The sequence below is a fragment of the Bos mutus genome, unplaced genomic scaffold (genome assembly GCF_027580195.1).
Source record: "Bos mutus isolate GX-2022 unplaced genomic scaffold, NWIPB_WYAK_1.1 CTG374, whole genome shotgun sequence".
Taxonomy (NCBI): domain Eukaryota; kingdom Metazoa; phylum Chordata; class Mammalia; order Artiodactyla; family Bovidae; genus Bos; species Bos mutus.
Genome location: NW_027219860.1, coordinates 33,544 through 59,973, shown reverse-complemented (window position 1 = coordinate 59,973; position 26,430 = coordinate 33,544). Strand labels below are relative to the sequence as shown.

At 39.9% G+C, this 26,430-nt stretch overlaps 1 protein-coding gene across 1 annotated transcript in view; it reads right to left on the bottom strand.

Annotated features, from left to right (window-relative positions):
* Nucleotides 1-2,501: 2,501 nt before the first annotated feature.
* LOC138986992 (formin-2-like) overlaps nt 2,502-26,430 on the bottom strand; it is a gene marked incomplete at its 3' end in the record, with an annotated part of 55,384 nt that continues 31,455 nt past the window's right edge. The window contains exons 6-8 of the mRNA XM_070366973.1: nt 4,707-4,856; nt 3,473-3,628; nt 2,502-2,603 (exon numbers count right to left, since the gene is read on the bottom strand). Of these exons, the coding sequence (XP_070223074.1) occupies nt 2,502-2,603; nt 3,473-3,628; nt 4,707-4,856 (408 nt within the window). The remainder of the gene's footprint in view (nt 2,604-3,472; nt 3,629-4,706; nt 4,857-26,430) is intronic.

The window sequence follows — 26,430 nt, the reverse complement described above, 5'->3', positions numbered from 1 at the left end:
GGTAGTTTTCCATCACTGTGGAAAGGCATGTGTTGACAGAGGGGATATATTATACACACACACACACACACACGTGTATAGCTGATTCACTTTGCTGTGTAGCAGAAACTAACACAACACTGCACAGTAACTACACTCCAATACACATTTTTTTAAATACAAAAAAAATAAAGGAAAGAAAAGCACCAGTGCCTCCAGCACCCTGTCTAAGTCACCTAGCTCCCATCCCCCGAGCCCCCTTAGCCTCCCGAGTGGTCGGTGCTGCTGATGGCCCCCTGGGGATGAGATGAGTCCCCTGGGTCCTCACATACAAACAATGTGCTTGGGCAGCATTCATGTCAGTTTGTCCCCATCTTCTGGATAGAGTCAGCTGACATTTAAAAAATTTATTTTTCATATTTTGTGTTGCTCAATAATAATGAGTCCAGATTTCTTTGGAGATGGACCTGTAATTAATAAGTATATAAAAGCCTAGTTCCACATACATGAAAAAAATTTTTTCTGACTCAAGACAAAACCAACAGGTCAGCTGTTTAAAGCATCAAGAGGAGTAGAGCATGATTTAAAACCAAGAAAGGACAGGTCACTTCAGCATCTTCAAACAAAAGTTCATCCTTGGACTCAGAATCAAGACATTTTACCAACCAAGAAGGCAACTGCATCACTTTAATGCCTTGCATTTACAGATATGTTCTTAACATGCCTTGTCAGAATGTCACATGACCTTGTGGGTCATCATAATCAGGAGGTCATTTTATTAAATGATGCACAACAGCCACTGAATATTGAGCACGGAGACACTGCCCTACATACTCTAATAATCTTGTTCAGTTATCGTCTCTCTGCAGGACAGCTATTACTGTCTCCACTTTGCTAACTCTGAAGCCATGCCTGTCTAGGGCTCAAGCCAGCAAGCGTGTGTGCATGCTAAGTCGCTTTAGTCATGTCCGACTCTTTAAGACCCCATGGACTGTAGCCCACCAGGCTCCTGTCCAAGGGATTCTCCAGGCAAGAATACTGGAATGGGTTCTCATGCCCTTTTCCACGGGATCTAGCTGACCAGGGATCAAACCTAAGTCTCTTACATCTCCTGCCTTGGAGATGGATTCTTTACCACTAGCACTTACCTGGGAAGCCAATAAAAACTCTGGTCTGGAAATGCTTGTGTTTCCCACACCCCATTGATTAGAAAGACAGCAGACCTTTTTCCCATAGACTAGAAACTCACCATTTCAAGAAATATATCTTTAAATCATATAAGTCATCAGAAAAAGCCAAAAATAATTACTACCACTCCATATTCAAACAATTAGTAATGATTTTTATAGAGTATTTACAACCTTAAAATATTATTCAATGTAAACATTACAAATTAGAGCAAGGAAAACTTGATCAGAAAGGAAAATTTCAACCACACCATTAAAACATCTTTAGAGTTCAAGACATGCTAAGACATTCTGGTAATTACACAGGTTATTTTTAAAGGCTTAATAAATTCGGGCTGGTAGAGCATCATTTACTTGCCCCTCCCCAACTCCAGTGACACTGCCAAGAAGGGGGTTGTCACTCACGGCAATCCTCTGCTCTGGCTGCAGGACTGCTGAACCAATCACAGTCCCTGCAGAACCAACCTCTGGCCACTGTGGCTGATCCAAAGATGAACACGACTCCTCTGGAATTCCTCTCTAGGATTTCTCTAGAAGCTCGAGAATGTCCCCTCCTCCTGAGTTGGGAGAATGTGAGCCAGGGCCAGACTGATGGCCTGGGGTCCACCCTTAAAGAAACAGCCTGGCCTGGAAATTGTGCTAAAGCACAGAGCGATTGGAGGGAGGGAGTTGAAAGGCAAGAGAAGGTGAGAGTGCAGATGAGAGAGAAAGAGAGGAGAAGAGGGAGCACAGGAGGAGGAGAGGACACTGAAAAGACAGGTGGAGGGTGGCAGGTACAGACACACGTGATCAACGCCCCTACCCAACCCCAGGCTGTGGTTGGCATTTCTGCAGTGAGGCACCCACAGACACCTTCCACCCTGTCCTCCAGAGGGCTAAGGAGCTCTCTCACCTCCATGGCTCCTCCTCAGTCCTCTGTTCAGAGCAAACGAGCCGTGTGCACTGGACAGCTCCTGTCACCTGCCTGTTAACATCACTACGAGATGAAATGAAGTCACCTCCAGCGAGCCAAAAAGCCCACTGGATTTTTTTAAGCACAGGAGAAGTATTAAAAGAGGATCGGGTTGATTGTATGAGATATTCAGCGAGCATGTCCAATGCCTAAAATCTCCTAAATGGTGGACTGTTGTCAACAGAGTTTCCTGGAAACCCAGCTCTATCTCAGGGACAAGGCCTTCGCCATTCCTGAAGGTGAATGACTTGCTCCAGGCCAACATCATCTCCATGGGAGCCGCTCAGCACTTCTGGACAGGCCACGTGGTGAAGAGAGCTTGGATGAGAGACCCCCTGTGATCTCCTGCCAGGACCTTAGCTGAGAATCCCTTGCTCACTTACGTGCCCTCAGGCCCTCTCCACTCCTGCTGTCTGTGCCTACCTCTCGCCATTTCCACTCTGTCAGTATTGAGGTAGGAGATAGCCGGCCTCTGGGCCAGACACCTGGTATTTGTCAAGTGGAGTAAAATTCAAGCTTTGTTCTCACCCAGACACTCCAAGGACAAAGCTAGTGGTAAAAGCTGAGTTCTGCTAAAGCAAAGAGAAAAGGTGCCCACTCCTGAGGTCAAGGAAGACTTCCCTGTCTGCACATGTTCAGGAAGTCTTCTTTGGGGTTGAAAAGGGAAGGGACCCCACCCCATAATAAGTGTGGACACGCACCCATAGGCCTCTATGGAGGGATACATCTTAGAAGAAACTTGCACACACATCTTTGGGAAGGTGTGTGGACCAGTCAGGTGTGAAGAAAGATACAAGGTAATTGGCCAAAGGTAAACAAAGGCCTAGAAGGGCTGTCCTATATAAGTGATTTAAACACGTCCAGACTGTGTTCCTCCTCACTCACTCCGCACTCCTCTGCAGGTGTGTATCTCTGCCCTCCTTCTGAGCTGGATGAACAAACTGTTTTCCTGTGTGCTCTCCCATACGTTGTGCTATGTATCTAATCATAAACGTTGGACCTGTTTTTACAGTTTTTGCCTCCTTGAAACAGTCTTGCTTACAAACAGGGGCAAGAGCCCGGGCCACTTTTGCTTCTCGCCTCTAGTCCCTGGTGGTCTAGCGGCTAGGACTCTTGGTTTTCATCCAGGTTGCCCAGGTTTAATTCCGGGCAGGGAACTAGGATCTCTCCCTCTGAGATCAGTATCATCCCAGCTCCTGTGCAAAGTGAAACACTGATCTTTCTATATTCTTTCCCAGTGTGACTGAGCCCCAGGCCCTTCCCAGGCTTAGGTCAGAGCTGAAAGGAGGCATGCGTGGGAGCAGTGAGCACCAGGGAGGGAGGCTGTCTGCGACATGCCAAAGTCATTCCTCACCATTTTCCAAACCGAGCAAGACTTGCTCGGTGAAAAGGTGGAAACATCCACGTCTGAACAGTGGTCCAGATAGGCCCATGTTCACTCAGTTCTCTCTCCTGCATCACCAACCTGGACTCCTGGCAAATGTCCTTTACAGTAACCTGGGTGATGCATCTTGAGGTAGAACAAGTTCACTGTCTCCAAATAGATGTTTACAGTGTTTCCCTTCCATTCAGACCGCTCTCTTTTCCATCCACTCGTCACCGAGGCAGACTTCCTGCTCTGATGGAGTCGTGGGCTCTAGGTACGTAATTCTATTAGTGAGAACGGTCCACTTGCTCAGCAAGTGTCAGCAATTAATCTCACCTGATTTTAAGACCGATTGAAATCTACTTACAAGTGAAAACTAGGTGAGCCAGCATGGTTTTGTATAACCAAGACCAAAATGAAGATGATATGAAAAAAAAAACTGTGGAACTTTGTGCTATATATCAATAAAGTCCCTTAAGAAGTACATTTTCTAAAGCAAAGTCCTTGTTAGGGTCAGGATGTGGGAAGTGCACTAATAGGCTCAGGATTAGGGTTTGGTTTCCCTTTCATTCTCCCTTCAGACCCCACAATTTGGGGACATGCTTCCCAACTTGGTAACAATGCACTTGTGTAAGCTTCATAATCAAGGGACAGGACTCTATTCCATGTACTTAAGAAGGGAAATTTCCCTTCATTTCTGAAGATTTACTTAAGGAAATGTGATACAATAATAAGTCTTGAAAATATCTCTTAAAAATATTGATCATCTTTTTCTTGGTGACACCTGGGAGAAATTTTGATATGAATGGTGAAATGTGCGACAATATCCCATGAATTGAGCAAAAGTTAATAAACCAAACTGATTCATCTTACCTTATCAAGGTTTTTTGGAAATGAGTGGGCCTGTCATCTCAGCAGGGCTCTTTCATTCCTCTTCTTGCCTGCCTGCTTCTGTGTGGTTTCCTCACCACATAATCTGGTCTACCAGACAGTGGTCCTGGCAAACCATCACCCCAGCTGCCCTTTGCAGCATCACAGCCACTGTGCTGACTCTTCTTATTTGAACTCCAAGTACTGCCCAACCTCAGCACCCTCTTAGACTGGAAACCCCAGGTGAGGACCTAGTTTTTCATTCAGGCTGTGAAAGTTGGCAACCCCTAACAGGTCACACCTGAGAAAACACCAGTTTTAAAATGCCACTGTGTAAATGAAAAACACCTACCTTTCTTGTAGAATAAGTTTGTTCTCTTTCTTCCAAAAGTCTTTAAAGTCAGAGCTGAATTCATGCCAGATACCGAAGAAAACGTTTGGGGACACTTCCTTCTCTCCAATTTTTGGTCTCATGAAGAAATAGGCTGTAGTCTCCAAAAAGCTGTGAAAGCACACACACACACACACACACACACACACACACACAAAGTGTAAAAGCTATAATTACTTTCCAATATGGGGTATTCTTTCTCCATCCAAAGGCTGATTTCATTCAGGCAGTTACTATTACCAAGAGGACTCAAATCTCAGGCACAGGAGTTCTCTTAAGGTTTCATGTTTGAGTTTTTGAACACAGATGTTAGCAGCAGATAAGAGTCTATCCATAACTATCCAGGTAACTATCCCTGGTCCATCCATTTTCAAAATTAATCACTATCTGTCTGACCTATTTCAGAAATGAACCTGTAATCAAGTTGGGACATAAGGGAAGTTTATGGGTCTACCTTTTTCTAGACTCTAAACAAATGAAACATCAGCCCTCTGCCCCTAAACTAACATGTATCTATATGTGTATTGTTCTCCTTCTATACTATCTGACTTCCTATATTGCTGATGGGGAAAAATCAACAGCCCTGGGAGATACTGACAGAGGCTGCCCCTGAAGATCACGGTAACACAGCTGAGTGGGTGTGAGCAGGGCGGCCAGCATCCTGACAGTGGCAGCAGTGCCCATCTCCAGGGCCATCAAGGCCGCTTCATATTACACGTACGCGATGCTCAGAAGAGTTTCAAAGGGTTGACAGCACACAACTAGTAAATCGTAGATTTATGCTGCATCTTGACGTGGACCTCCCCGACTCCAGAAGTGTGCACTGTGTAAGCCATCCAGTATGGTATTTTGTGATAACACTCAGAACTAAGGCAAATGATCTAGATTTTTAAATACATAAATTTCAGGGGGCAAAGTCTATTATAAACACTTAAAAGACACTGTCTAAGTATAATGGTTTGAATTTCTTTATATCTTGCTCCAAACAAACTAAGAAAATAAAATCATTTATTACATATATGAACTAATTGGAGTTTTGAAAAGAAACTGGGTATTTGATGAGATTAGAGGTTATTACTATTGTTGGGGATGAAACTGCTGGTGGTTATTTTTTAAAGGGGATCTTTTACAGACACATAGTAAAATATACATGGATGACATTATACCTGTTGAGGACTTGCTTAAAAACCAGTGGGGAGGGGGCAAGCGGGCAGGGGTATAGATGAAGCCAACTCAGGAACTGCTGAACCTGGGTGATGAATGCATGATGGTCACTGTACATTCTGTTTACTGCCTCTGAATCACAGTTAAGCTCTTCACCTGCATGGTGTTTAATTTACCTACCCCTGCTTCCTTTAGCAAAGTATCAAATTCAACAGGTATAAGCAAGTCCTCAACAGGTATAATGTCATCCATGTATCAAATCAAAAAATTGTCTTCTATTTCTGGCATCCAAGATCTCTTATTATTGGATTTTCCTCCAGATCCTAAGAGTATATGCAGATTTCTGCATCTATAAATAATATTCTTTCAGCCATGCAGACTCATTGAAAGATACTATTATTTATATACAAATGTTATTTGTAATTCAATGTTCCCATGTCCTCACTCATTTTAAAATCTGGCTTCATAGACCACAATTCCATTACTTTTCTCTCAAGAGTCTTTGATCTAAATGTATAATTTTTAGCAATTTTCCTTCTCATGACCTAAAATAATGGAACCATTATTGTTTTGTTTATTGAACTTGAAAGTGAGAAATTATTAACAGCTTTCTTTTGCTCCTTTAGGTTAAACTGATGCAAACTGAATTAAATATATTCCATTTTCCCCTTACAAAAGTCTCAGGAGTTTACAGGAGACAGTTGACATAATGGTCACCTATTTCATGGCCTAAGTTTGTATTAATTTTAGATTAAAAAAAAAGTTGAAAAGATAATGTAGAGAATTCCAATATAGCCTTCATTCAGCTTCTCCTAATATTAACATCTCACACAACCACCAAGAGATAACACTGAAAATGAAAGGATTCTCTTGTTAGGAGCCATTGCAAACTATCTGCTGAGTAAAGTGAGTGAAACTGTACAGATGAGTAGGGAGGACAGGTAAGGGTGGTCACCCCACTGTGGTGCCTGCTGACCTAAGAGACCCTAAAAAGACACAAAGGTATATAAAATTGACATATTAAAGGTATATATATTTAATTATTTTTTCAGATTCTTTTCCATTATTAGTTGTTCAGTTCAGTACTAATTTCAACTCTTTGGTAATACATCATGCCAGTGATTCAGTTATTTTTTCAGATTCTTTTCCATTATAGGTTATTACAAAATACTGACTATAATTTCTAAAATACTGACTATAAAGTAGGTCTTTGTTGCTAATCTATTTTATGCACAGTGGTTATGTCTGCTAATCCAAAACTTCTAATTACTTATATTACATGAAAGTAAGATCATAAGAGTATTTGCGTTACTCTGCCTGGTGATTTCAATAGGTGTAATGTTCTCTAGTCATGTCTAGCTCTTTGAAACATGGACTGCAGCACGCCAGGCTCCTGTTATTTACCATCTCCTGGAGTTTCCTCAAATTCATGCCCATTGAATCAATGATGCCATCCAACTATCTCATCCTCTGTCACCCCCTTCTCCTCCTGCCTTCAAACTTTCCCAGCATCAGCGTCTTTTCCAATGAGTTGACTCTTAAAATCAAGTAGACAAAGTATTGGAGTTTCAGCTTCAGCGTCAGTCCTTCCAATGAATATTCAAGATTGGTTTCCTTTAGGATTGACTTGTTTGATGTCCCTGCTGTCCAAGGCACTCTTAAGAGTCTTCTCCAGCACCACAGTTCAAAAACATCAATTCTTTGGCACTCAGTCTTCTTTATGGTCCAACTCTCACATCCATACTTCCGATGGTTACTAGAAAAACCATAACTTTGGCTACACAGACCTTTGTCAGCAAAGTGATGTCTCTGCTTTTTAATATGGTATCTAGGTTTGTCACATCTTTTCTTCCAAGGAGCAAGCATCCTTTAATTTCATGGCTGCAGTCACCATCCACAGAGATTCTGGAGCCCAAGAAGATAAAGTCTGTCACTGTTTCCACTTTCCACTATTTTCCCACCTATTTGCTACTGTTTCCATTTTCCCCCATCTATCAGGCAAAATAATGGGCTGGATAAAGCACAAGCTAGAATCAAGATTGCCAGGAGAAATATCAATAACCTCAGATATGCAGATGACATCACCATTATAGCAGAAAGCAAAGAGGAACTAAAGAGACTCTTGATGAAGGTCAAAGAGGAGAATGAAAAAGCTGGCTTAAAACTCAGCATTCAAAAAACTAAATCATGGCCTCCAGTCCCATCACTTCATTGCAAATAGATGGGGAAACAATGGAACAGTGACAGACTTTATTTTCTTGGGCTCCAAAATCACTGCAAATGGTGACTGCAGCCATGAAATAAAAAGATGCTTGCTCCTTGAAAGGAAAGGTTTGACAAATCTAATGTGATAATAGCTCAGTCATGTCCAACTCTTTGCAACTCCATGGACTGTAGCCCACCAGGCTTCTCTGTCCATGGAATTCTCCAGGTAAGAATACTGGAGTGAGTTGTCATGCCTTCTCTTCAGGGGATCTTCCTGACCTAGGGATCAAACCTGGGTCTCCAGCATTGCAGGCAGATTCTTTACCAGTGACAAACATAGTGTATTAAAAAGCTGAGACGTTATTTTTCTGACAAAGGTCTGTACAGTCAAAGCTATGGTTTTTCCAGTAATCATGTGTGGATGTGAGAGTTGGACCATAAAGAAGACTGAGCGTCAAAAAACTGATGGTTTTGAACTGTGCTGTTGGAGGAGACTCTTGAGAGTCCCTTGTACTGTAAGGAGATCAAACCAGTCAATCCTAAAGGAAACCAATCCTGTATATTCACTGGAAGAACTGATGTTGAAACTGAAGCTCCAATATTTTGGCTGCCTGAGGCCAAGAGATGACTCATTAGAAAAGACCCTGATGCTGGGAAAGATTGAAGGCAGGAGGAGAAGGGGATGACAAATGATGGGATAGTTGGATGGCATCACTGACTCAATGGACATAAGTTTGAGCAAGCTCCAGGAGATGGTGAAGGGCAGGGAAGCCTAGAGTGCTGCAGTCCACGGGGTCACAAAGAGTCGGACAGGACTGAACAACATTTGCCATGAGGTGATGGGACCGGATGCCATGATCCTAGTTTTTTGAATGTTGAGTTTTAAGTCAGCTTTTTCATTTTCATCTTTCACCCTCATCAAGAGGCTCTTGAGTTCCTCTTCACTTTCTGCCATGGGTGGTGTCATCCGCACATCTGTGGTTATTGACATTTCTCCCGGCAATCTTAGTTTCAGCTTGATCTTCATCCAGCCTGGGATTTTGCATGATTGTTCTGCATAAAAGTTAAATAAGCAGAGTGACAAATATAGCTTTGATGTACTCCTTTCCCAATTCTTAATCAGTTTGTTGTTCCATGTCTAGTTCTAACTATTGCTTCTTGACTTGCATACAGGTTACTCAGGTAAGTTGTTCTGGTAACCCCATCCCTTTAAGAATTTCCCAGTTTGTTGTGATCCACACAGTCAAAGACTTTAGCATAGTGAATGAACCAGAAGTAGATGATTTTCTGGAATTCTCTTGCTTTTTCTATGATCCAATGGATGTTGGCAATGTGATTTCTGGTTCCTCTGCCTTTTAAAATCCAGCTTGAACATCTGGAAGTTTTCAGTTCACATACTGTTGAAGCTTAGCTTGAAGGATTTTGAACATAACCTTGCTAGCATGTGAAATGAGTGCAGTAGTTTGAACATTCTTTGGCAGTGCCCTTCTTTGGGATTGGAATGAAAACTGACCTTTTCCAGTCCTGTGGCCACTGCTGAGTTTTTTCTTTCATATTGAGTGCAGTACAGCATTATCTTTTAGGATTTGAAATCATATGGTAACCCTATTTTTAGTTTTCTAAGGAACCACTGTAATGTTTCCCATAGAAGCTGCACCAGTTTACATTCCCACCAACAGTGTAGGAGGTTCTCTCTTTCTCTATAATTTCTCCAGCATTTATTATTTGTTGACTTTTTGAAAATGGCCATTTTGACAGGTGTGAGGAGATATTTCACTGTAGTTTTGATTTATGTCTCTCTAATAATTAGCCACACTGAGCATTTTTCATGTGCTGTTGACCACCTGTAAGTCTTCTTTGGAGAAATGTCTGTTTGTGTTTTCTGCCTACTTATTGGCTGGGTTGTTTGTTTCTTTAATACTGAGTTATAAGAGCTATTTTTATATTTTCCATGATAGCATCCTGTTGGTTACATTATTTGAAGATAATTTCTCTCCTTCTGTAGGTAGCCTTTCCATTAAAAAAATTTTTTTTATGTTTTTCTTTGCTGTGTGAAAGCTTTTAAATTTGATTAGGCCTCATTTATTTTATTTTTTTTAAATATTTATTTATTCCTGGCTATGCTGCCTTTTTTTAAAAATTTTATTTTATTTTTAAACTTTACAATATTGTATTAGTTTTGCCAAATATCAAAATGAATCTTGCACAGGTATACCTGTGTTCCCCATCCTGAACCCTCCTCCCTTCTCCCTCCCCATACCCTTTGAAGTCGTCCCAGTGCTCCAGCCCCAAGCATCCAGTATCGTGCATCAACCTGGACTGGCGACTCATTTCATACATGATAGTATACATGTTTCAATGCCATTCTCCAAAATCTCCCCACCCTCTCCCTCTCCCACAGAGTCCATAAGACTGATCTATACATCAGTGTCTTTTTGCTGTCTCTTATTGTTAGCATATTTCTAAATTCCATATATATGCTATACTGTATTGGTGTTTTTCCTTCTGGCTTACTTCACACTGTATAATAGGTTCCAGTTTCATCCATCTCATTAGAACTGATTCAAATGTATTCTTTTTAATGGCTGAGTAATACTCCATTGTGTATATGTACCACAGCTTTCTTATCCATTCATCTGCTGATGGGCATCTAGGTTGCTTCCATGTCCTGGCTATTGTAAACAGTGCTGCGATGAGCACTGGGGTGCACGTGTCTCTTTCCCCTCTGGTTTCCTCGGTGTGTATGCCCAGCAGTGTGCTGCCTCTTTGTTGCTGCACTCAGGCTTTCTCTAGTGGTGGCACATGGGGACCACTCTCCCGCTGGGGTGCATGGGTTTTTCATTGTGGCGGCTTCTCTTTGTGGAGAATGGACTCTAGAGCACGGGCTCAGTAGTTGTGGTGCAGGAGCCTACTCGTTCCATGGCAGGTGGGATCTCCCCAGACCAGGGATCAAACCCATGTCCCCTGCATCGGCAGGTGAATTCTTAACCACTGGACCACCAGGAAAGTCCAGGTCTCATTTATTTTTATTTGTTATTTTTATTTAAAAAGTTAATTAATTTAAAAATTTTTTTTTATTTTTAAACTTTTATTTAATTTTTTATTTATTTTTAATTTTTTATTTAAAATTTTTAATTATTATTTTCATTTTATTTAATAAACTATTTAAAAATTTTATTTGGCTGTGCTGGGTCTTAGCTGTAGCACACAGGATCTTAGTTGCAGCATGTGGGATCTAGTTCCCTGACCACAGATCAAACCTGGGACCTCTGCATTGGGAAGTCAGAGTCTTAACTACTGGACCACTAGGAAGTCCTGGTCTTATTTATTTTTGCTTTTATTTCTTTTGCCTTGGAAGACTGATCTAAGAAAATGTTGCTGTGATTTATGTCTGAGAATGTTTTGCCTATGTTCTCTTCTAGGAGTTTTATGATGTCATGTCTTGTATTTCAGTCTTTAAACAAGTTTATTTTTGTATATGGTGTGAGGAGTGTTCTAAAAAACACAAATTAGTAATGTAAATAATGAAAGAAGGATTGTCACTACTAATTCCATGGACATTTAAAGAAATGCTATGAATAATTCTTTGACAAAAATTTTGATAACTTAGATAAAATAAGTCAAATCTTGGAAAGACACTAACTACTAGAAATCTCACAGTAGAAATAATCTGAAAACATGTACATCTATTAAAGAAATTAATTCAATAATTTATAACCTTCCAGAAAACAAACCACATGGCCTAGGTATTTCCTAGAGAATTCTATCACATCTTTATAGGGAAAAAAAAAAAAAATCTCTCTCAGAAGGTAGCAGCAGAAGAAAGAGTTCCTAACTCATTCTATGAAGCCAGAAATTGTCTCATACCCAAACAAGATAATGATATTACAAGAAAAAAAAAAAGTGCAGGCCAATATGCCTCTTGAGAATCAATTAAAAAATTCAAAACAAAATTAGCCAATAGAATTCAACATGAATAAAAAGAACTATACACCATGACCAAGTGTTTTATTCTAGTTATGCAAATTAGTTCAATATTCAAATTAAAAAATTTAATTACTGCATCAATAAACTAAAGAAAAAATAATATGATGATATTAATTTATGCAGGAAAGATATTTGATAAAATACTCTCAGCAAACCAGGGATAGAGAATTTCCTTGACTTAAGAAGGAATATCTACAAAAGAACTTCTATAGCCAACACCATACTAAATGTTAAGATACTGAAATTTTTCCTCCTAAGAATGGTTATAAGGCTAGACTGTCCTCTCTTTTACTTCTGTTTCACATCACATTGGAAGTTGTAACTAATGCAATAAGACAAGAAAAGTAAATAAGGTTTACAGATTGGGAGGGAAGAAGTAAAACTGTATTTGCAGATGAATATGCCTAAGTAGGGGTTTCCCTGGTAGCTCAGCTGGTAAAGAATCCACCTGCTATGCAGGAATCAAATTTACCCAGTTTAATTCCTGGGTCAGGAAGATCCCTGTGGAGAAGGAGTAGGCTACCCACTCCAGTATTCTTCAGCTTCCCTGGTGGTTCAGACAGCAAAAATCTGCCTGCAACACAGAAGACCTCAGGTTCAATCCCTGGGTCTGGAAGATTCTCTGGAGGAGTGCATGGCAACCCACTCCAGTATTCTTGCCTGAGAATCCCAATGGATAGAGGAGCCTGGAGGGTTACAGTCCTTGGGGTCACAAAAAGTCAGACATGAGTGAACAATGACACACACAGCACAGCATGTCTATGTAGAAGTGCCAAAGAATCTACAAAATAATTCCTGGAACTAATAAACAAATATAGGAACATTGAAGGATACAGGTCAATAAATAAAACTCAAATGTTTTCTGATATACTAGCATTGAATAATTAAATTTTGAAATTAAAAACAAATAATTTCCTATAGCACAAAAAAATGGAATAATAAGGTATAAATCTAGTTACAGATATAAAGTCTGTGAGGAAAATTATAAAACTATGATGAAAATATCAAATAAGATCTAAATAAGTGGAGAGATATACTATGAACATGGGTTGTTGTTCAGTCACTAAGTTGCATCTGACTCTTTGTGACCCCGTGAACTGCAACACGCCAGGCTTCTCTGTCCATCACTATCTCCCTAAGTTTGCTCAAACTCATGTCCATTGAGTGAGTGGTGCCATCTAACCATCTCATCCTCTGTCACCCCATTCTCCTCTTTCCTTCAATTTTTTCCAGTATCAGAGTCCTTTCTGATAAGTTAGCTCTTCACATCAGGTGGCCAAAGTATTGGAGGTTCAGCATTGGTTCTTCCAATGAATATTCAGGGTTGATTTCCTTTAGGATTGACTGGTTTGATCTCTTTGCTGTTCAAGGGACCCTCAAGACTATTCTCCAGCACCACAGTTCAGAAGTGTCAATTCACTGGTGCTTAGTTTTCTTTATGGTCCAACTCTCAGATCCATACATGACTACTGGAAAAAACAGCAGGTTTGACTACACAGACCGTTGTCAGCAAAGTGATGTCTCTGCTTTTTAATACACTGTCTAGGTTTGACATAGCTATTCTTCCAAGGAGCAAGTGTCTTTTAATTTTGTGGCTACACTTACTGTCTGCATTGATTCTGGACCCCAAGAAAATGAAATCTGACATTGTTTCCACATTTCCCCATCTATTTGCCATGAAGTGGTAGGACTGGATGCCATGATCTTAGCTTTTTGAATCTTGAGTTTTAAGCCAGCTTTTTCACTCTCCTCTTTCACTTTCATCAAGAGACTCTTTAGTTCCTCTTCACTTTCTGCCATAGGTGGTGTCATCTGCATATCTGAGGCTGTTGATATTTCTCCTGCCAGTCTTGAGCAAAGCCTGTGATGCATCTAGCCCAGCATTTCACATGATGTGCTCTACCTATAAGCTTAAGTAAGCAGGGTGACAATATACAGCCTTGATGTCCCCCCTTCCCAATTTTGAACCAGTCCTTTGTTCCAATGAACATGGGTAGGAATAGTCAATATTGTAAAGATGCCAGTTCTTCCCAACTTAATTTTATCCATGTAATTCCAATAAAAATCCTAACAAGTTATTTTGTGGATGTTGACAAACTGATTCACTTTTAAGACACACTATAAAGTGGGACAGTGTGATATATTAGTGAAAGAGTAGACATATACATTAATGAAACAGAATAGAGTGTCCAAACGCAGGCTCAGAAATGTAGCTGACTGATCTTTGAAAAGAGAACAAAGGTAACTCAATGGAGAAATGATAGTCTTTTCAACAAATGTGCTGGAACAGCTGAATATTTATATGCAAAAAAATAACAAAATGAGTCTATAAACAGACATCACATCTTACACACACACACACACATAAACACACAAACCTAAAATACTGATCAACAACCTGTGGTGAGAAAAGTTAAACAATTTGAAGGTGTTATATTATTTTGGGAAGGGGCAAAGATATTAAATAAACATTGGTTAATTTAAAGGTATTAAAAATAGGAGAAATAAAAATATCATGTTTGTGGCAGCCAGAAGTATGCATCTTTCAGATCTCCCAGGTTCCAACTGTGGAAAATGGAAATGACCAAGGGCCTTAGATGCTGTTTTGAAGCCCATCACTTCATCTGTACGGAGGCCCAGGGTTGCTCCTGGCCAGCAAGTGCACTCAGCAGGGATGCTGGTGTGGGTGTCATCTAGGACACACAGGCTCCTCTAAATGGTGACTTTGGCTCAAGGACTTTCATTTGGCTTTACCAAAACTTTCTGGTAACTGCACTGCAGTCTAAGGCTTTTGCTATTTAGGCTTTCTTCCTTCGCTCTCCACCATGAGAGCTCGACCTGCATCTGGGTCTAATAGCTGCCCCAGCTTCCTCTGCCTCCATTACTGTTTTTCCCAGTAAATCCAGTCTTGGCAACAGGTTTGTGGAGAACTTGAAATAGTATAAGTGGAGCCACGAGGAGCCTGAGAAAACAAGCAGTAAGATGAGGTCTGAGACACAGTCAGCCAGCACCCCACTGTCCTGGGTGGTACACAAGGCAGACCCTGGCACAGTGGAGGAGGCCATGAACTTGTAAAGATATCAGCAGAGTGGCCTAGAAAATGTCCTCACAGGTGTGATGATTCAGGTTGCTGAAGATATGGTGAGAAAAAGCCACAGAGATAGTGGAATTGGCTGACTACAGCTGAGTTGGACTGACACCCCACAGAGAGATAATGAGGGATCCTGAGCAGTAACAGACAGCTAAAGACTAGGGGGCAACTCGATAATTGGAAAGAGGCCATTATCACCTGTAGTGAGAGAACAGAAACAGCAACACAGCAAAAAGATCTAACAGAACTGAAGATCTCCAGAGACATTTAGAAGCACAGCCAAGCAGGTCTGCTATGCTAAAATCAGATCCCTGGCTAGGAAAATCTTGGATCCTGAAACAAGTGAGAAAGATATGAGTCACCCTTACAGATCCCTGAAACTATCAGTAGTTTGTAGAGGGGGCCTACTCTTCTCTAGTAAAGGTGAGCTCCCCATCTAGAAAAGTGCCAGAACTGATGAAGGAAAAGAGATTATACACACAGGTGGCTGCAAGAAAACTTTCCTGAGGTAGCAGGACCCAGGGGTAGCTCTTACAGGTCTAGAGTAAATGGTGGCCAATGCAGAGAAAAGCAGACATGACTCAGCTGCTCTGGAAAACAGAAGAGGGAGTGAGGAGGCTGAGATCTGTGGGCATGTCCATATATAGTAAAAGAATCCAGAGCACTAAGCAACGGAACACTCCATGGGAAGTCCCAGAGGGCCCACTGTGCACCAAGGCAGTCAAGACTGCTGGTTACAGGGATACTGTTTTCAGTCCATGCTGTGGGCCAGGAAAGGAGAGGAGGTCATAGCTGAGCCCATTAACATCCATGGAGATGATGATGAATTAACAGGGGCCAATGGTGAAGCCCAGGGATCACAGTTACCATCCTGTCTGCCCCACAGGGAGTGTGGAGATAGTTAATAGATCATGGTATCCTTAGAGGTACATGGGCACATGCACGCACGTGTGTGCGTGCGCACACACACACACACACACACACACACACACAACACTGTTTAACATCTATAACCAGAGGAAAGGGCAAGAATAGAGAAACAGGAGGATAACAGTTGCTCTAATAAAAAATCAAGATGCCTTGCTCAGTTCCTGGAGTTGAGCTGATTTCAGATCCAGAACTCACTGACCAGAGGGATGACCCTGAAACACTGTGGGGAGCGTGTACTGTACTAATCCCCTGGTCCTTCTCCACTGCTCAGGGACAAAGGGAAATATTCAGGCATTTCAAGAGGTGTGGGACCCAGGGTCTGAGCAGCCACTACAGCCTCATCGTGGTCACCTGCACTGGAGGGGGTCCCACACACCAGTATGCAGACACCAGTCTCAGAAGTCCCTGGGCCTCACCCCACCCATCAGCAAGAAGGCAGGACTTGGCAATCAAAGGGCCCAGGGCCCAGCAATGCCTAGGAGACCATCCACAATAGCCAGCCTGCCTCAAGAGAAGGACCAAGGCAACCCAACAGGGGTAGTCCTAGATCATGAAGCTATGGTATCCAGAGAATGTGCTGCTGGAACCTACAGGATGCCACTGCTCCCAGGTCGGGAAATGTAACCAAGCCACCAGATACATAGAAGTAAGAACAGCAAATTAGGAAAAATGAGATGACAGAGGAACACATTCCAAGAAGAAAAAAATAAAACCCCAGAAGAACTAAGTGATGTGGAGATAGGCAATATATCTGATAGAGTTCAAGGTAATGATCATAATAATCAAACAATTTGGGAGAAGACTGGATGAACAGAGGGAGAAGGTAGTTTTTAAAAACGAATTAAAAAAATAAAAGAATTGAACAGAGATGAAGAATACAATAACTGAGTTCCAAAGAGGAGACTCAAGCAGTTAATGATGAGAGAAGTGAGAAAACGCAGAAACAGAGGAAGACTGGTTAAAGCCTGAAGATTGATGATGGAGATTCTCAAATCATCACCCTGTTACCTCATCACCAATCAGTCAGAAGAATAACTAGACATGATCATGTACCCTGTGACTCTTACCCCTAATGTGGTCTTTCAACCCATGTGTGAAAGCCATCAGGGAGTTCTAGTCCTTTGAGCATGACTGGCCTGTTCTCCTTGCTTGACACCTGCAATAAATGCTGTATTTTCCTTCATCACAACCCAGTATTAGCAGATTGACTTTTCTGCACATTGGTGAGCTGACCCAAGCTTGATTTGGTAACAAAGTGAGTTAAAACTTCACCTACCTGTATTGCAAATTAGTAATGAACTAGTAGTACAAGGTTATTATTGAGAAATATGGCAGAAATATGAGAGGAAACTGCTAAGAGAAATGTAATCGGGTGTAGGGAAGGGTGGAGCAGGGGAGGCCGCCTTTTGTTACAAGCCTGGTGGTACTAATTGACTTTTTCAATTCCGTCTACAATTAAAACCTTAAGAAAAATAAAAATTAATCAAAAGTGAAACGAACTGGAGAAACAGTGTATGCCTAGAAAATATGAGGATAACAAGCTGAAAAACCTTTCCTGAATGAACCTGACTATGTATCCTCTGCAGTTTGCTACTGAGAAGAACACCAACAAACAACAGGTAATTCAGGAACAGTAAGAAAAATAGAGATAAACATTGATACTCTGTGGCTACAATGCTTAGAAGACTTCCCCCAATTTTAAAATCTACAATATTTCCCATTATTTTCTTCTGGTTTAAGTTTCAATTTTAATGTTTATTTCCTTAATTCTTTTGCAATTTATTTGGTCAATGGCCTGAGGCAGAAATCTAGAAATCTAGGTCTACTTCTGGCAGAACCAATATCCTAAGGTTGATTTCCCCCTACTTCTTCTTTTTTCCCCCCATAACCAAGTTAGTTTGTTTCAGGATTGCAAGGTTGGCTCAACATTTTTTTAAAAAAACCAATGTATTTCACATTAACATGTTAAAGGAGAAAATTAATGCAACCATTCAATAGCTTTAGAAAAAATGTTTGAAAAAATTTAATCCCTATTCATAATTTTAAAGCTTAGCAAATGAGGTAACTGAAGGAGATTCTTAATTTGATAAGGAGTATTTACAAAACTTATAGCACAAGTAATGTTACTTAACTATACCTATCTTCTTTCCTGTTTGTCATTTATAGTTAATCTAGTTGATTTTATTTCTCCTTGTTTTCCTCCTTTCAGAGCTCTTCTCAGAAGCATCCTATGCAAAAAAGACCACTTCAAAGTGGTGAAAAGATAAATCCTTTCATTTTCCCCTGTTAACACAGGCCTTCTTCTCATTGTCTCCTTCTGAATGCTAACACCTTGTTCACTATTTCAGAGCCTTCATTTTGCTGCCCTATCACTGACTGTCAATTTTTCAGATTCCTTTATCTAGCTAGTGAGAAAATGCAAACAGAAAACTTTAAAGATAGTGTTTCACTTCTGAGCTGGCACTGAAATATGTCTTTTTTACGATGGAATTAAGAAATAATGATTTTTAAAATGCCAGTATCATTTTATATTACCTAGCAGCAAACCTTCTCTTTTTTCTTATTTATGAACTATTATCTGGGAGACAGGCTATCCCATCCTTCACTCATTGTTCTATAAATCTTATAATTAACATCACTACATTTATTCTGCACCAAATGATAAACATTATAATTGAAACAAGCTACGAAGTGCTGGATTTTGACATTTAGTTTTCTTTTAAAATTTATTTTCCATCAAAATAATTTGAGTGGGTAGTTATTTGTGGTTACTGATTCTAAAAAAATTTAACATTAAAAATTACTTAGATATGCATCCCCTGATATTTCTGGTAAATTTTGTTCTTGAACTATACAATAGGCTATGAAAAAAATGCCACTGTCTTAAATCAACATAGTAATATTTAACAACTGTAGATTTAGCAAAGCAATAAGGACATTTATGACTATTTTAACCTCTTGCTACTTGTTTTCCTTATTATCTGGTCATTTCTATTAAAATGATGGATAATTTATGGAGTTTACACAAATATTATAATGCTGAATAACTGTGTGTGTACAAATTATTGGGGAGGATAGGGGAGAAATTCTCCCCTCCCCCAGAGATTTATTTGAGGAAATTAGATCTCATAATCCATTAAAATAGAATCTCACATTTTTATATAGGCACTTTGTACAGAAAGAAGATTCAATAGCATGAAACTGTAAAATGCCCTATGCAAATACAAACTCGAACCATAGAGCTGCTTTTAACACGAGGTCCAAATTCTGAAAGCCTGGATTTGAGAACATGACTTAGCCACTTGAATAGCACGGGTGATAAAACACATATTTCATATTAAGTTAGTAGATGTGAAATATTATTTTCATCTGTACCTAACCTGCAATATGTGGGATATAGCTAAGGGAAAAAGGAAAGATATGTGGCATGAGTTTTGAAAAAAAAATGGGACCTATATTTTTATGTTTATTAAGTAAGGACAGGAATTAAAAGGTTCTTAACACCAATTTTAAAAATGTGTATGCCAACCTATAAGGCACTGTTTCTCCTAAGACATCAGTGGAGCCTTCAAGTGAAGAAAGAGTAGCTCAGTTTTAAAGTGTAGACTTGGAGGTACAAGGGGTTTGGATGATTTTTCTTCTGATTATATGAGCACGTTGATTCAACAAATCGCCAGTCCAGGTTTGATGCATGATACAGGATGCTTGGGGCTGGTGCACTGGGATGACCCAGAGGGATGGGATGGGAGGGAGGTGGAAGGGGTATTCAGGATGGGGAACATGTATACCCGTGGTGGATTCATGTCAATGTATGGCAAAACCAATACAATATTGCAAAGTAATTAGCCTCCAATTAAAATAAATAAATTTATATTAATAAAAAAAAGAAAAGTAAAAAAAGCATAGTGTCTAGGGAAAAAGCGGTGTGTATGGTGGATCTACTGCATGTTTGGCTTCTGTGTTAAAAACTGTCTGCTTGACCACGTTGACCTCCCATGCACATGAAGGAAACAGATCAGAAAGATGGATTGGCCTGCAGTCAGCCTAGGTGTATTGCTGTCTTCCTCCGGGACACTTTCTGCAGAAGTACAACTTCAGTGGGGCAAGAGTCTATGACGTGATTTCCTGCCAGCTCTGATGCAAAGTTTGCAAAGTAAATGCAGCTGAAATTTCCACTAGTCTAAGTCTGAAACTCTCAGGACAAATGGTGAGCAAATCAGGCAAAACAATTCTTCATGCTACTTTTCATGTAAGTTTACTCACATCTGATGTATGCAGCTACAGTCCCAAAAAGTGAAATGATGCGCTTTGTGATGTAAAATTCCCACAAAGAAACAAGTTCAACCTATAAAAGGTCATTGGCTATTCACCGAATTATCTCTTTTTAACCCTTACTGTTACACTACCTATGCCCCCTAAGTCAATGGGCCATTACTTCTTAGCTTGGCAAGACTTGCCGCACCAGCCACCCACAGCCTCAGCTGAACTTCGGGAGCCCATGCCACCTGTCTAGAAGTTAACCAAACTCACCCTTTTCAGAATCTGCAGTAATAGCCACAGGGAAAATTCAAACTTGGGTCATTAGTGGCAGGTCCCCATAGTAAACATCATGAAGTGAGAAGAATACCAAGAATACCAAGAATACTAAGAATACCAATATACGGTGCTGATACTGTGCCTGGCACTGTTCTATTATTCTCCTCATTTTAGAAGTGAGGAAATGGAGGTACAGTTCAATAAATATCTCCAAATCAGACAACTTGAAAAAAGTGAAACCACGACTTGCCACTGACTCTAATCTGGCCAGGGCCTGGGCCCTGTGCTCATCCCTGCCGAGTTTCCACACCTGGAGGCTGTTTCCCTTTACCGCGCAGCCTGGAGGCCTCCAAGAACCCCACGAGTTACTTAATCCCATGGAATTTAACTGAGTTACTTAATCCCATGTGTTACTTAATTGAAGGTGGTTCTCTGTAGCTTGTAACCAAATATGCCCCTCTAACAACAACCTTCTAAAGAAGATTTCTTTTTTTTAAATTTTATTTTATTTTTAAACTTTACAATATTGTATTGGTTTTGCCAAATATCGAAATGAATCCGCCACAGGTATACACGTGTTCCCCATCCTGAACCCTCCTCCCTCTTCCCTCCCTGTACCATCCCTCTGGGTTGTCCCAGTGCACCAGCCCCAAGCATCCAGTATCGTGCATCGAACCTGGACTGGCGACTCGTTCCATATATGATATTATACGTATTTCAATGCCATTCTCCCAAATCATCCCACCCTCTCCCTCTCCCACAGAGTCCAAAAGACTGTTCTATACATCAGTGTCTCTTTTGCTGTCTCGTACACAGGGTTATTGTTACCATCTTTCTAAATACCATATATATGCGTTAGTATACTGTATTGGTGTTTTTCTTTCTGGCTTACTTCACTCTGTATAATAGGCTCCAGTTTCATCCACCTCATTAGAACTGATTCAAATGTATTCTTTTTAATGGCTGACTAATACTCCATTGTGTATATGTACCACTGCTTTCTTATCCATTCATCTGCAGATGGACATCTAGGTTGCTTCCATGTCCTGGCTATTATAAACAGTGCTGTGATGAACATTGGGGTACACGTGTCTCTTTCAATTCTGGTTTCCTCAGTATGTAGGTTTCCTACACACTGGTTTCCTATATGCTGGTTTCCTCCAGCAGTGGGGTTGCTGGATCATAAGGCAGTTCTATTTCCAGTTTTTTAAGGAATCTCCACACTGTTCTCCATAGTGACTGTACTAGTTTGCATTCCCACCAACAGTGTAAGAGGGTTCCCTTTTCTCCACACCCTCTCCAGCATTTATTGCTTGTAGACTTTTGGATCACAGCCATTCTGACTGGTCTGAAATGGTACCTAATAGTGGTTTGATTTGCATTTCTCTGATAATGAGTGATGTGGAGCATCTTTTCATGTGTTTGTTAGCCATCTGTATGTCTTCTTTGGAGAAATGTCTATTTAGTTCTTTGGCCCATTTTTTGATTGGGTCATTTATTTTTCTGGAATTGAGCTGTAGGAGTTGCTTGTATATTTTTGAGATTAGTTGTTTGTCAGTTGCTTCATTTGCTATTATTTTCTCCCATTCTGAAGGCTGCCTTTTCACCTTGATTATAGTTTCCTTTGATGTGCAGAAGCTTTTAAGTTTAATTAGGTCCCACTTGTTTATTTTTGCTTTTATTTCCAATATTCTGGGAGGTGGGTCATAGAGGATCCTGCTGTGATGTATGTCGGAGAGTGTTTTGCCTATGTTCTCCTCTAGGAGTTGTATAGTTTCTGGTCTTATGTTTAGATCTTTAATCCATTTTGAGTTTATTTTTGTGTATGGTGTTAGAAAGTGTTCTAGTTTCATTCTTTTACAAGTGGTTGACCAGTTTTCCCAGCACCACTTGTTAAAGAGATTGTCTTTAATCCATTGTATATTCTTGCCTCCTTTGTCAAAGATAAGGTGTCCATAGGTGTGTGGGTTTATCTCTGGGCTTTCTATTTTGTTCCATTGATCTATATTTCTGTCTTTGTGCCAGTACCATACTGTCTTGATGACTGTGGCTCTGTAGTAGAGCCTGAAGTCAGGCAGGTTGATTCCTCCAGTTCCATTCTTCTTTCTCAAGATAGCTTTGGCTATTCGAGGTTTTTTGTATTTCCATACAAATTGTGAAATTATTTGTTCTAGCTCTGTGAAGAATACCGTTGGTTAAAGAAGATTTCTAATTTGCCTTATGAAATGTGTGTATAGGTAGAGTCACTGATAACTTTCATTTTTCTTTTAGTTTCATTCTAGCCTGAAAAATATTTTCTTTCAATATGAAAGTGACTACTTTTATTCAACTGTTTTTTCTAGAACATCTACTGGGCTAGCAGCATAGTTTCTTAAAACATACAACTCTAATGGATTTGAATCATGATATGATTGAATACAACTGTTATCTTAAATTACTAAGACTAGAGATCTCTTCAAGAAAATTAGAGATACGAAGGGAACATTTCATGCAAAGATGGGCACAATAAAGGATAGAAATGGTAAGGACCTAACAGAAGCTGAAAATACTAAGAGGAGGTGTCAAGAATGCACAGATGAACTTGTACAATAAAGGTCTTAATGGTCTGGATAACCACAATGATGTGGTCACTCACCTAGAGCCAGACATCCTGGAGTGTGAAGTCAAGTGGACCTAAGGAATCATTACTATGAACAAAGCTAGTGGAGGTGATGGAATTCCAGCTGAGCTATTTCGAATCCTAAAAGATGATACTGTTAAAAGTATTGCACTCAATATGACAGCAAATTTGGAAAACTCAGCTGTGGCCACAGGACTGGAAAAGGTCAGGTTTCATTCCAATCCCAAAGAAGGGCAATGCTAAAGAATGTTCAAATTACTGCACAATTGCATTCATTTCACTTGCTAGCAAGATTATGCTGAAAATCCTTCAAGATCAGCTTTAACAGTATGTGAATTGAGAACTTCCAGATGTTCAAGCTAGATTTAGAAAAGGCAGAGGAAACAGAGATCACATTGCTAACACCCACTGAGATCAGAAAACATCTACTTCTGCTTCATTTGACTATGCTAAAGCCTTTGACTGTATGGATCACAACAAACTGAAAAATTCTTAAAGAGATGGGAATACCAGAACACTTTACCTGTCTCCTGAGAAACTGGTATGCAGGTTAAGAGGCAACAGTTAGAACTGGATGTGGAACAATGAACTGGTTCAAAATTGGGAAAGGAGCACATCAAGGCTGTATATAGTCACCCTGTTTTTTTAACTTATATACAGAGCACATCATGTGAAATGGCAGACTGGATGAAGAGTAAGCTGGAATCAAGATTGCCAGGAGAAATATCAATAACATCAGATATGCAGATGACACCACCTTAATCACAGAAAGCAAAGAGGAACAAAAGAGTTCTTGATGAAGGTGAAAGAGGAAAGTGAAAAAGCTGGCTTAAAATTCAATGTTCAAACAATGAAGATCATGGTATCCGGTCTCATCACTTCATGGCAAATAGATGGGGAAACAATCGAAACAGTGACATACTTTATTTTCTTGGGCTTCAAAATCACTGTGGACAGTGACTGCAGCCATGAAATTGAAAGATGCTCCTTGCAGGGAAAGCTGTGACAAACCTAGACATGGTATTAAAAAGCAGAGACATCACTTTGCCAACAAAGGTCCACATAGTCAAAGTTATAATTTTCCTAGTAGTCATGTATGGATGTGAGAAAGTCAGACCATAAAGAAGGCTGAGTACTGAAGAACTGATGTTTTCAAATTGTGGTGCTGGAGAAGAACTTTTGAGAATCTCTTAGACAGCAAGGAGATCAAACCAGTCCATCCTAAAGGAAATCAACCCTGATTTCGGACGGACTGATGCAGAAACTCCAATACTTTGGTCACCTGATGCAAAGAGTGAATTCGTGGGAAAGGACTCTGATGCTGGGAAAGATTGAGGATAGGAGGAGAAGGGGGAGACAGAGGATGAGATGGTTGAATGACATCACCAATTCAATGGACATGAGTTTGAATAAATTCCAGAAGATGGTGATGGACAGGGAAGCCTGGTGTGCTGCAGTCCATAGGGATGCAAAGAATCGGATATGACTGAGTGACTGAACAATAACAACAAAGCTTTTCTATAACTTTCTATTGTCTAAAACATAAAACAGTGGGCAAGATAGTGTATACTTTCTTATGTGTCTCTTTTCCCCACATATTGCAAGAACACAGGGATCAGAATCTCTAATAAAAATGTGGCCATTTCTTTTCTTCTTTGTTACAGAGGACAAAAATTTTGGAGTTCTAAACTCTTTTAAGTTTAAGAACTTAGCTTCTGGAAACACTTTAGGCCCAAATATATTTTAAAATATTGCAGTGGGGAAGATTTTATCAACCTGATACAATAGCAAAGTTTCCATTTTTAAAACAAAACTCTGTAGAAGAGCAGAAATTATTTGATGCATATTTCCCCTTTATAATTACAAACCAAAACTGGAAGGAAACTTAAAACTCTATAAAGCAGAAGGTCCTGAAGCTGTTCTACTCAGAATACATACAAGCTAAAACAAAAAAAATTCCAGGAGAGATAACCACCTCAGAATGTTTTTTATAACTGACAGAGGCCAGCAAATCTGCAGTGGGTTTCACAGGCCCCACACTGTTGAAAGTCAGTGGGTTTGGTAAAAATTCCAATAATGTAGTGACTGAAGAAAATGCCTTTGTACACAGAAAAGTGCTGCACCCCAGACGTGCCAAAGCCTGAGCCTGGAAGGTGTGAAGCAGTTTTCTTCCTCTGCCCTGGAAGCGTCCCTCCTGCAGGCCCCCACATGGTGACTCTTCGGCAGGATTTGAGGTAGTTAACTAAGAAATCCAAATTGGAAAATACAAACTCCAACTTTGTTTTTACTTGATCACCATTGTTACAATGATATTAACTGTTACGAGAATGATATTAACTGTTTGAGGGAATTTTCAGAGATATTCCATATCACTTCAGTTTTAATACCAGGTTGCAACCTGCCTGGTTTGTCAGCCTAAGCCAGATAAACACAGACTATTCATCTCTAGACAGTTACTCAGAAAGATCTGGAAAACAGGCGTATCATGAACTGAACATTTCACTTCTCATTTTATCCATGTCCAGAAGTTCATTCCCGGGACAACACTTTAAAAGCTGACCCCTTAAAAGTCACCACACATGACAGAGTGTGCATATGTCATTTCAGGACTGATTCAGTATTTTCTCCATCATGATGGTGAAAGTTACATATTACATATAATGATTAAAACTAATGTTCTTTTTCTTCCTTCACTTTGTCTACTTTTTGGGAAATATTTTCCATTTAAATTCATGTTATACAATCCTGACTTTGGTAAAATACCACTCAGTGAAACTTACATGCAGAAAAATAATATTCATTTTTTTAAGATGTGTGATTTAAAATTCTTTCACACATGTGTTTTCTCCCACTACTATTGTTTTCCTTTGATTAGTGGTTATTTCCAATTGCCTTTGTTATTAAATAAATGAGGGGAGAGAAATAGTGTATTCAAAATTTAAAAAAAATTGGTACTATGAGGTACACTAACTATATTTTTAAACTGTACAGTCAAACCTTCATCTCATAATAATTCTCAAATAAGGCACATTAATTTTTTAATCTGTAAGTATGTCTGCAAAAATTACTTCTCCATTCAACAAATTTACTAGTCTTACTTATAAAGATTAATTATATTCAAATCTTTTCATTGTCTTTAATTTCTGGTGGAG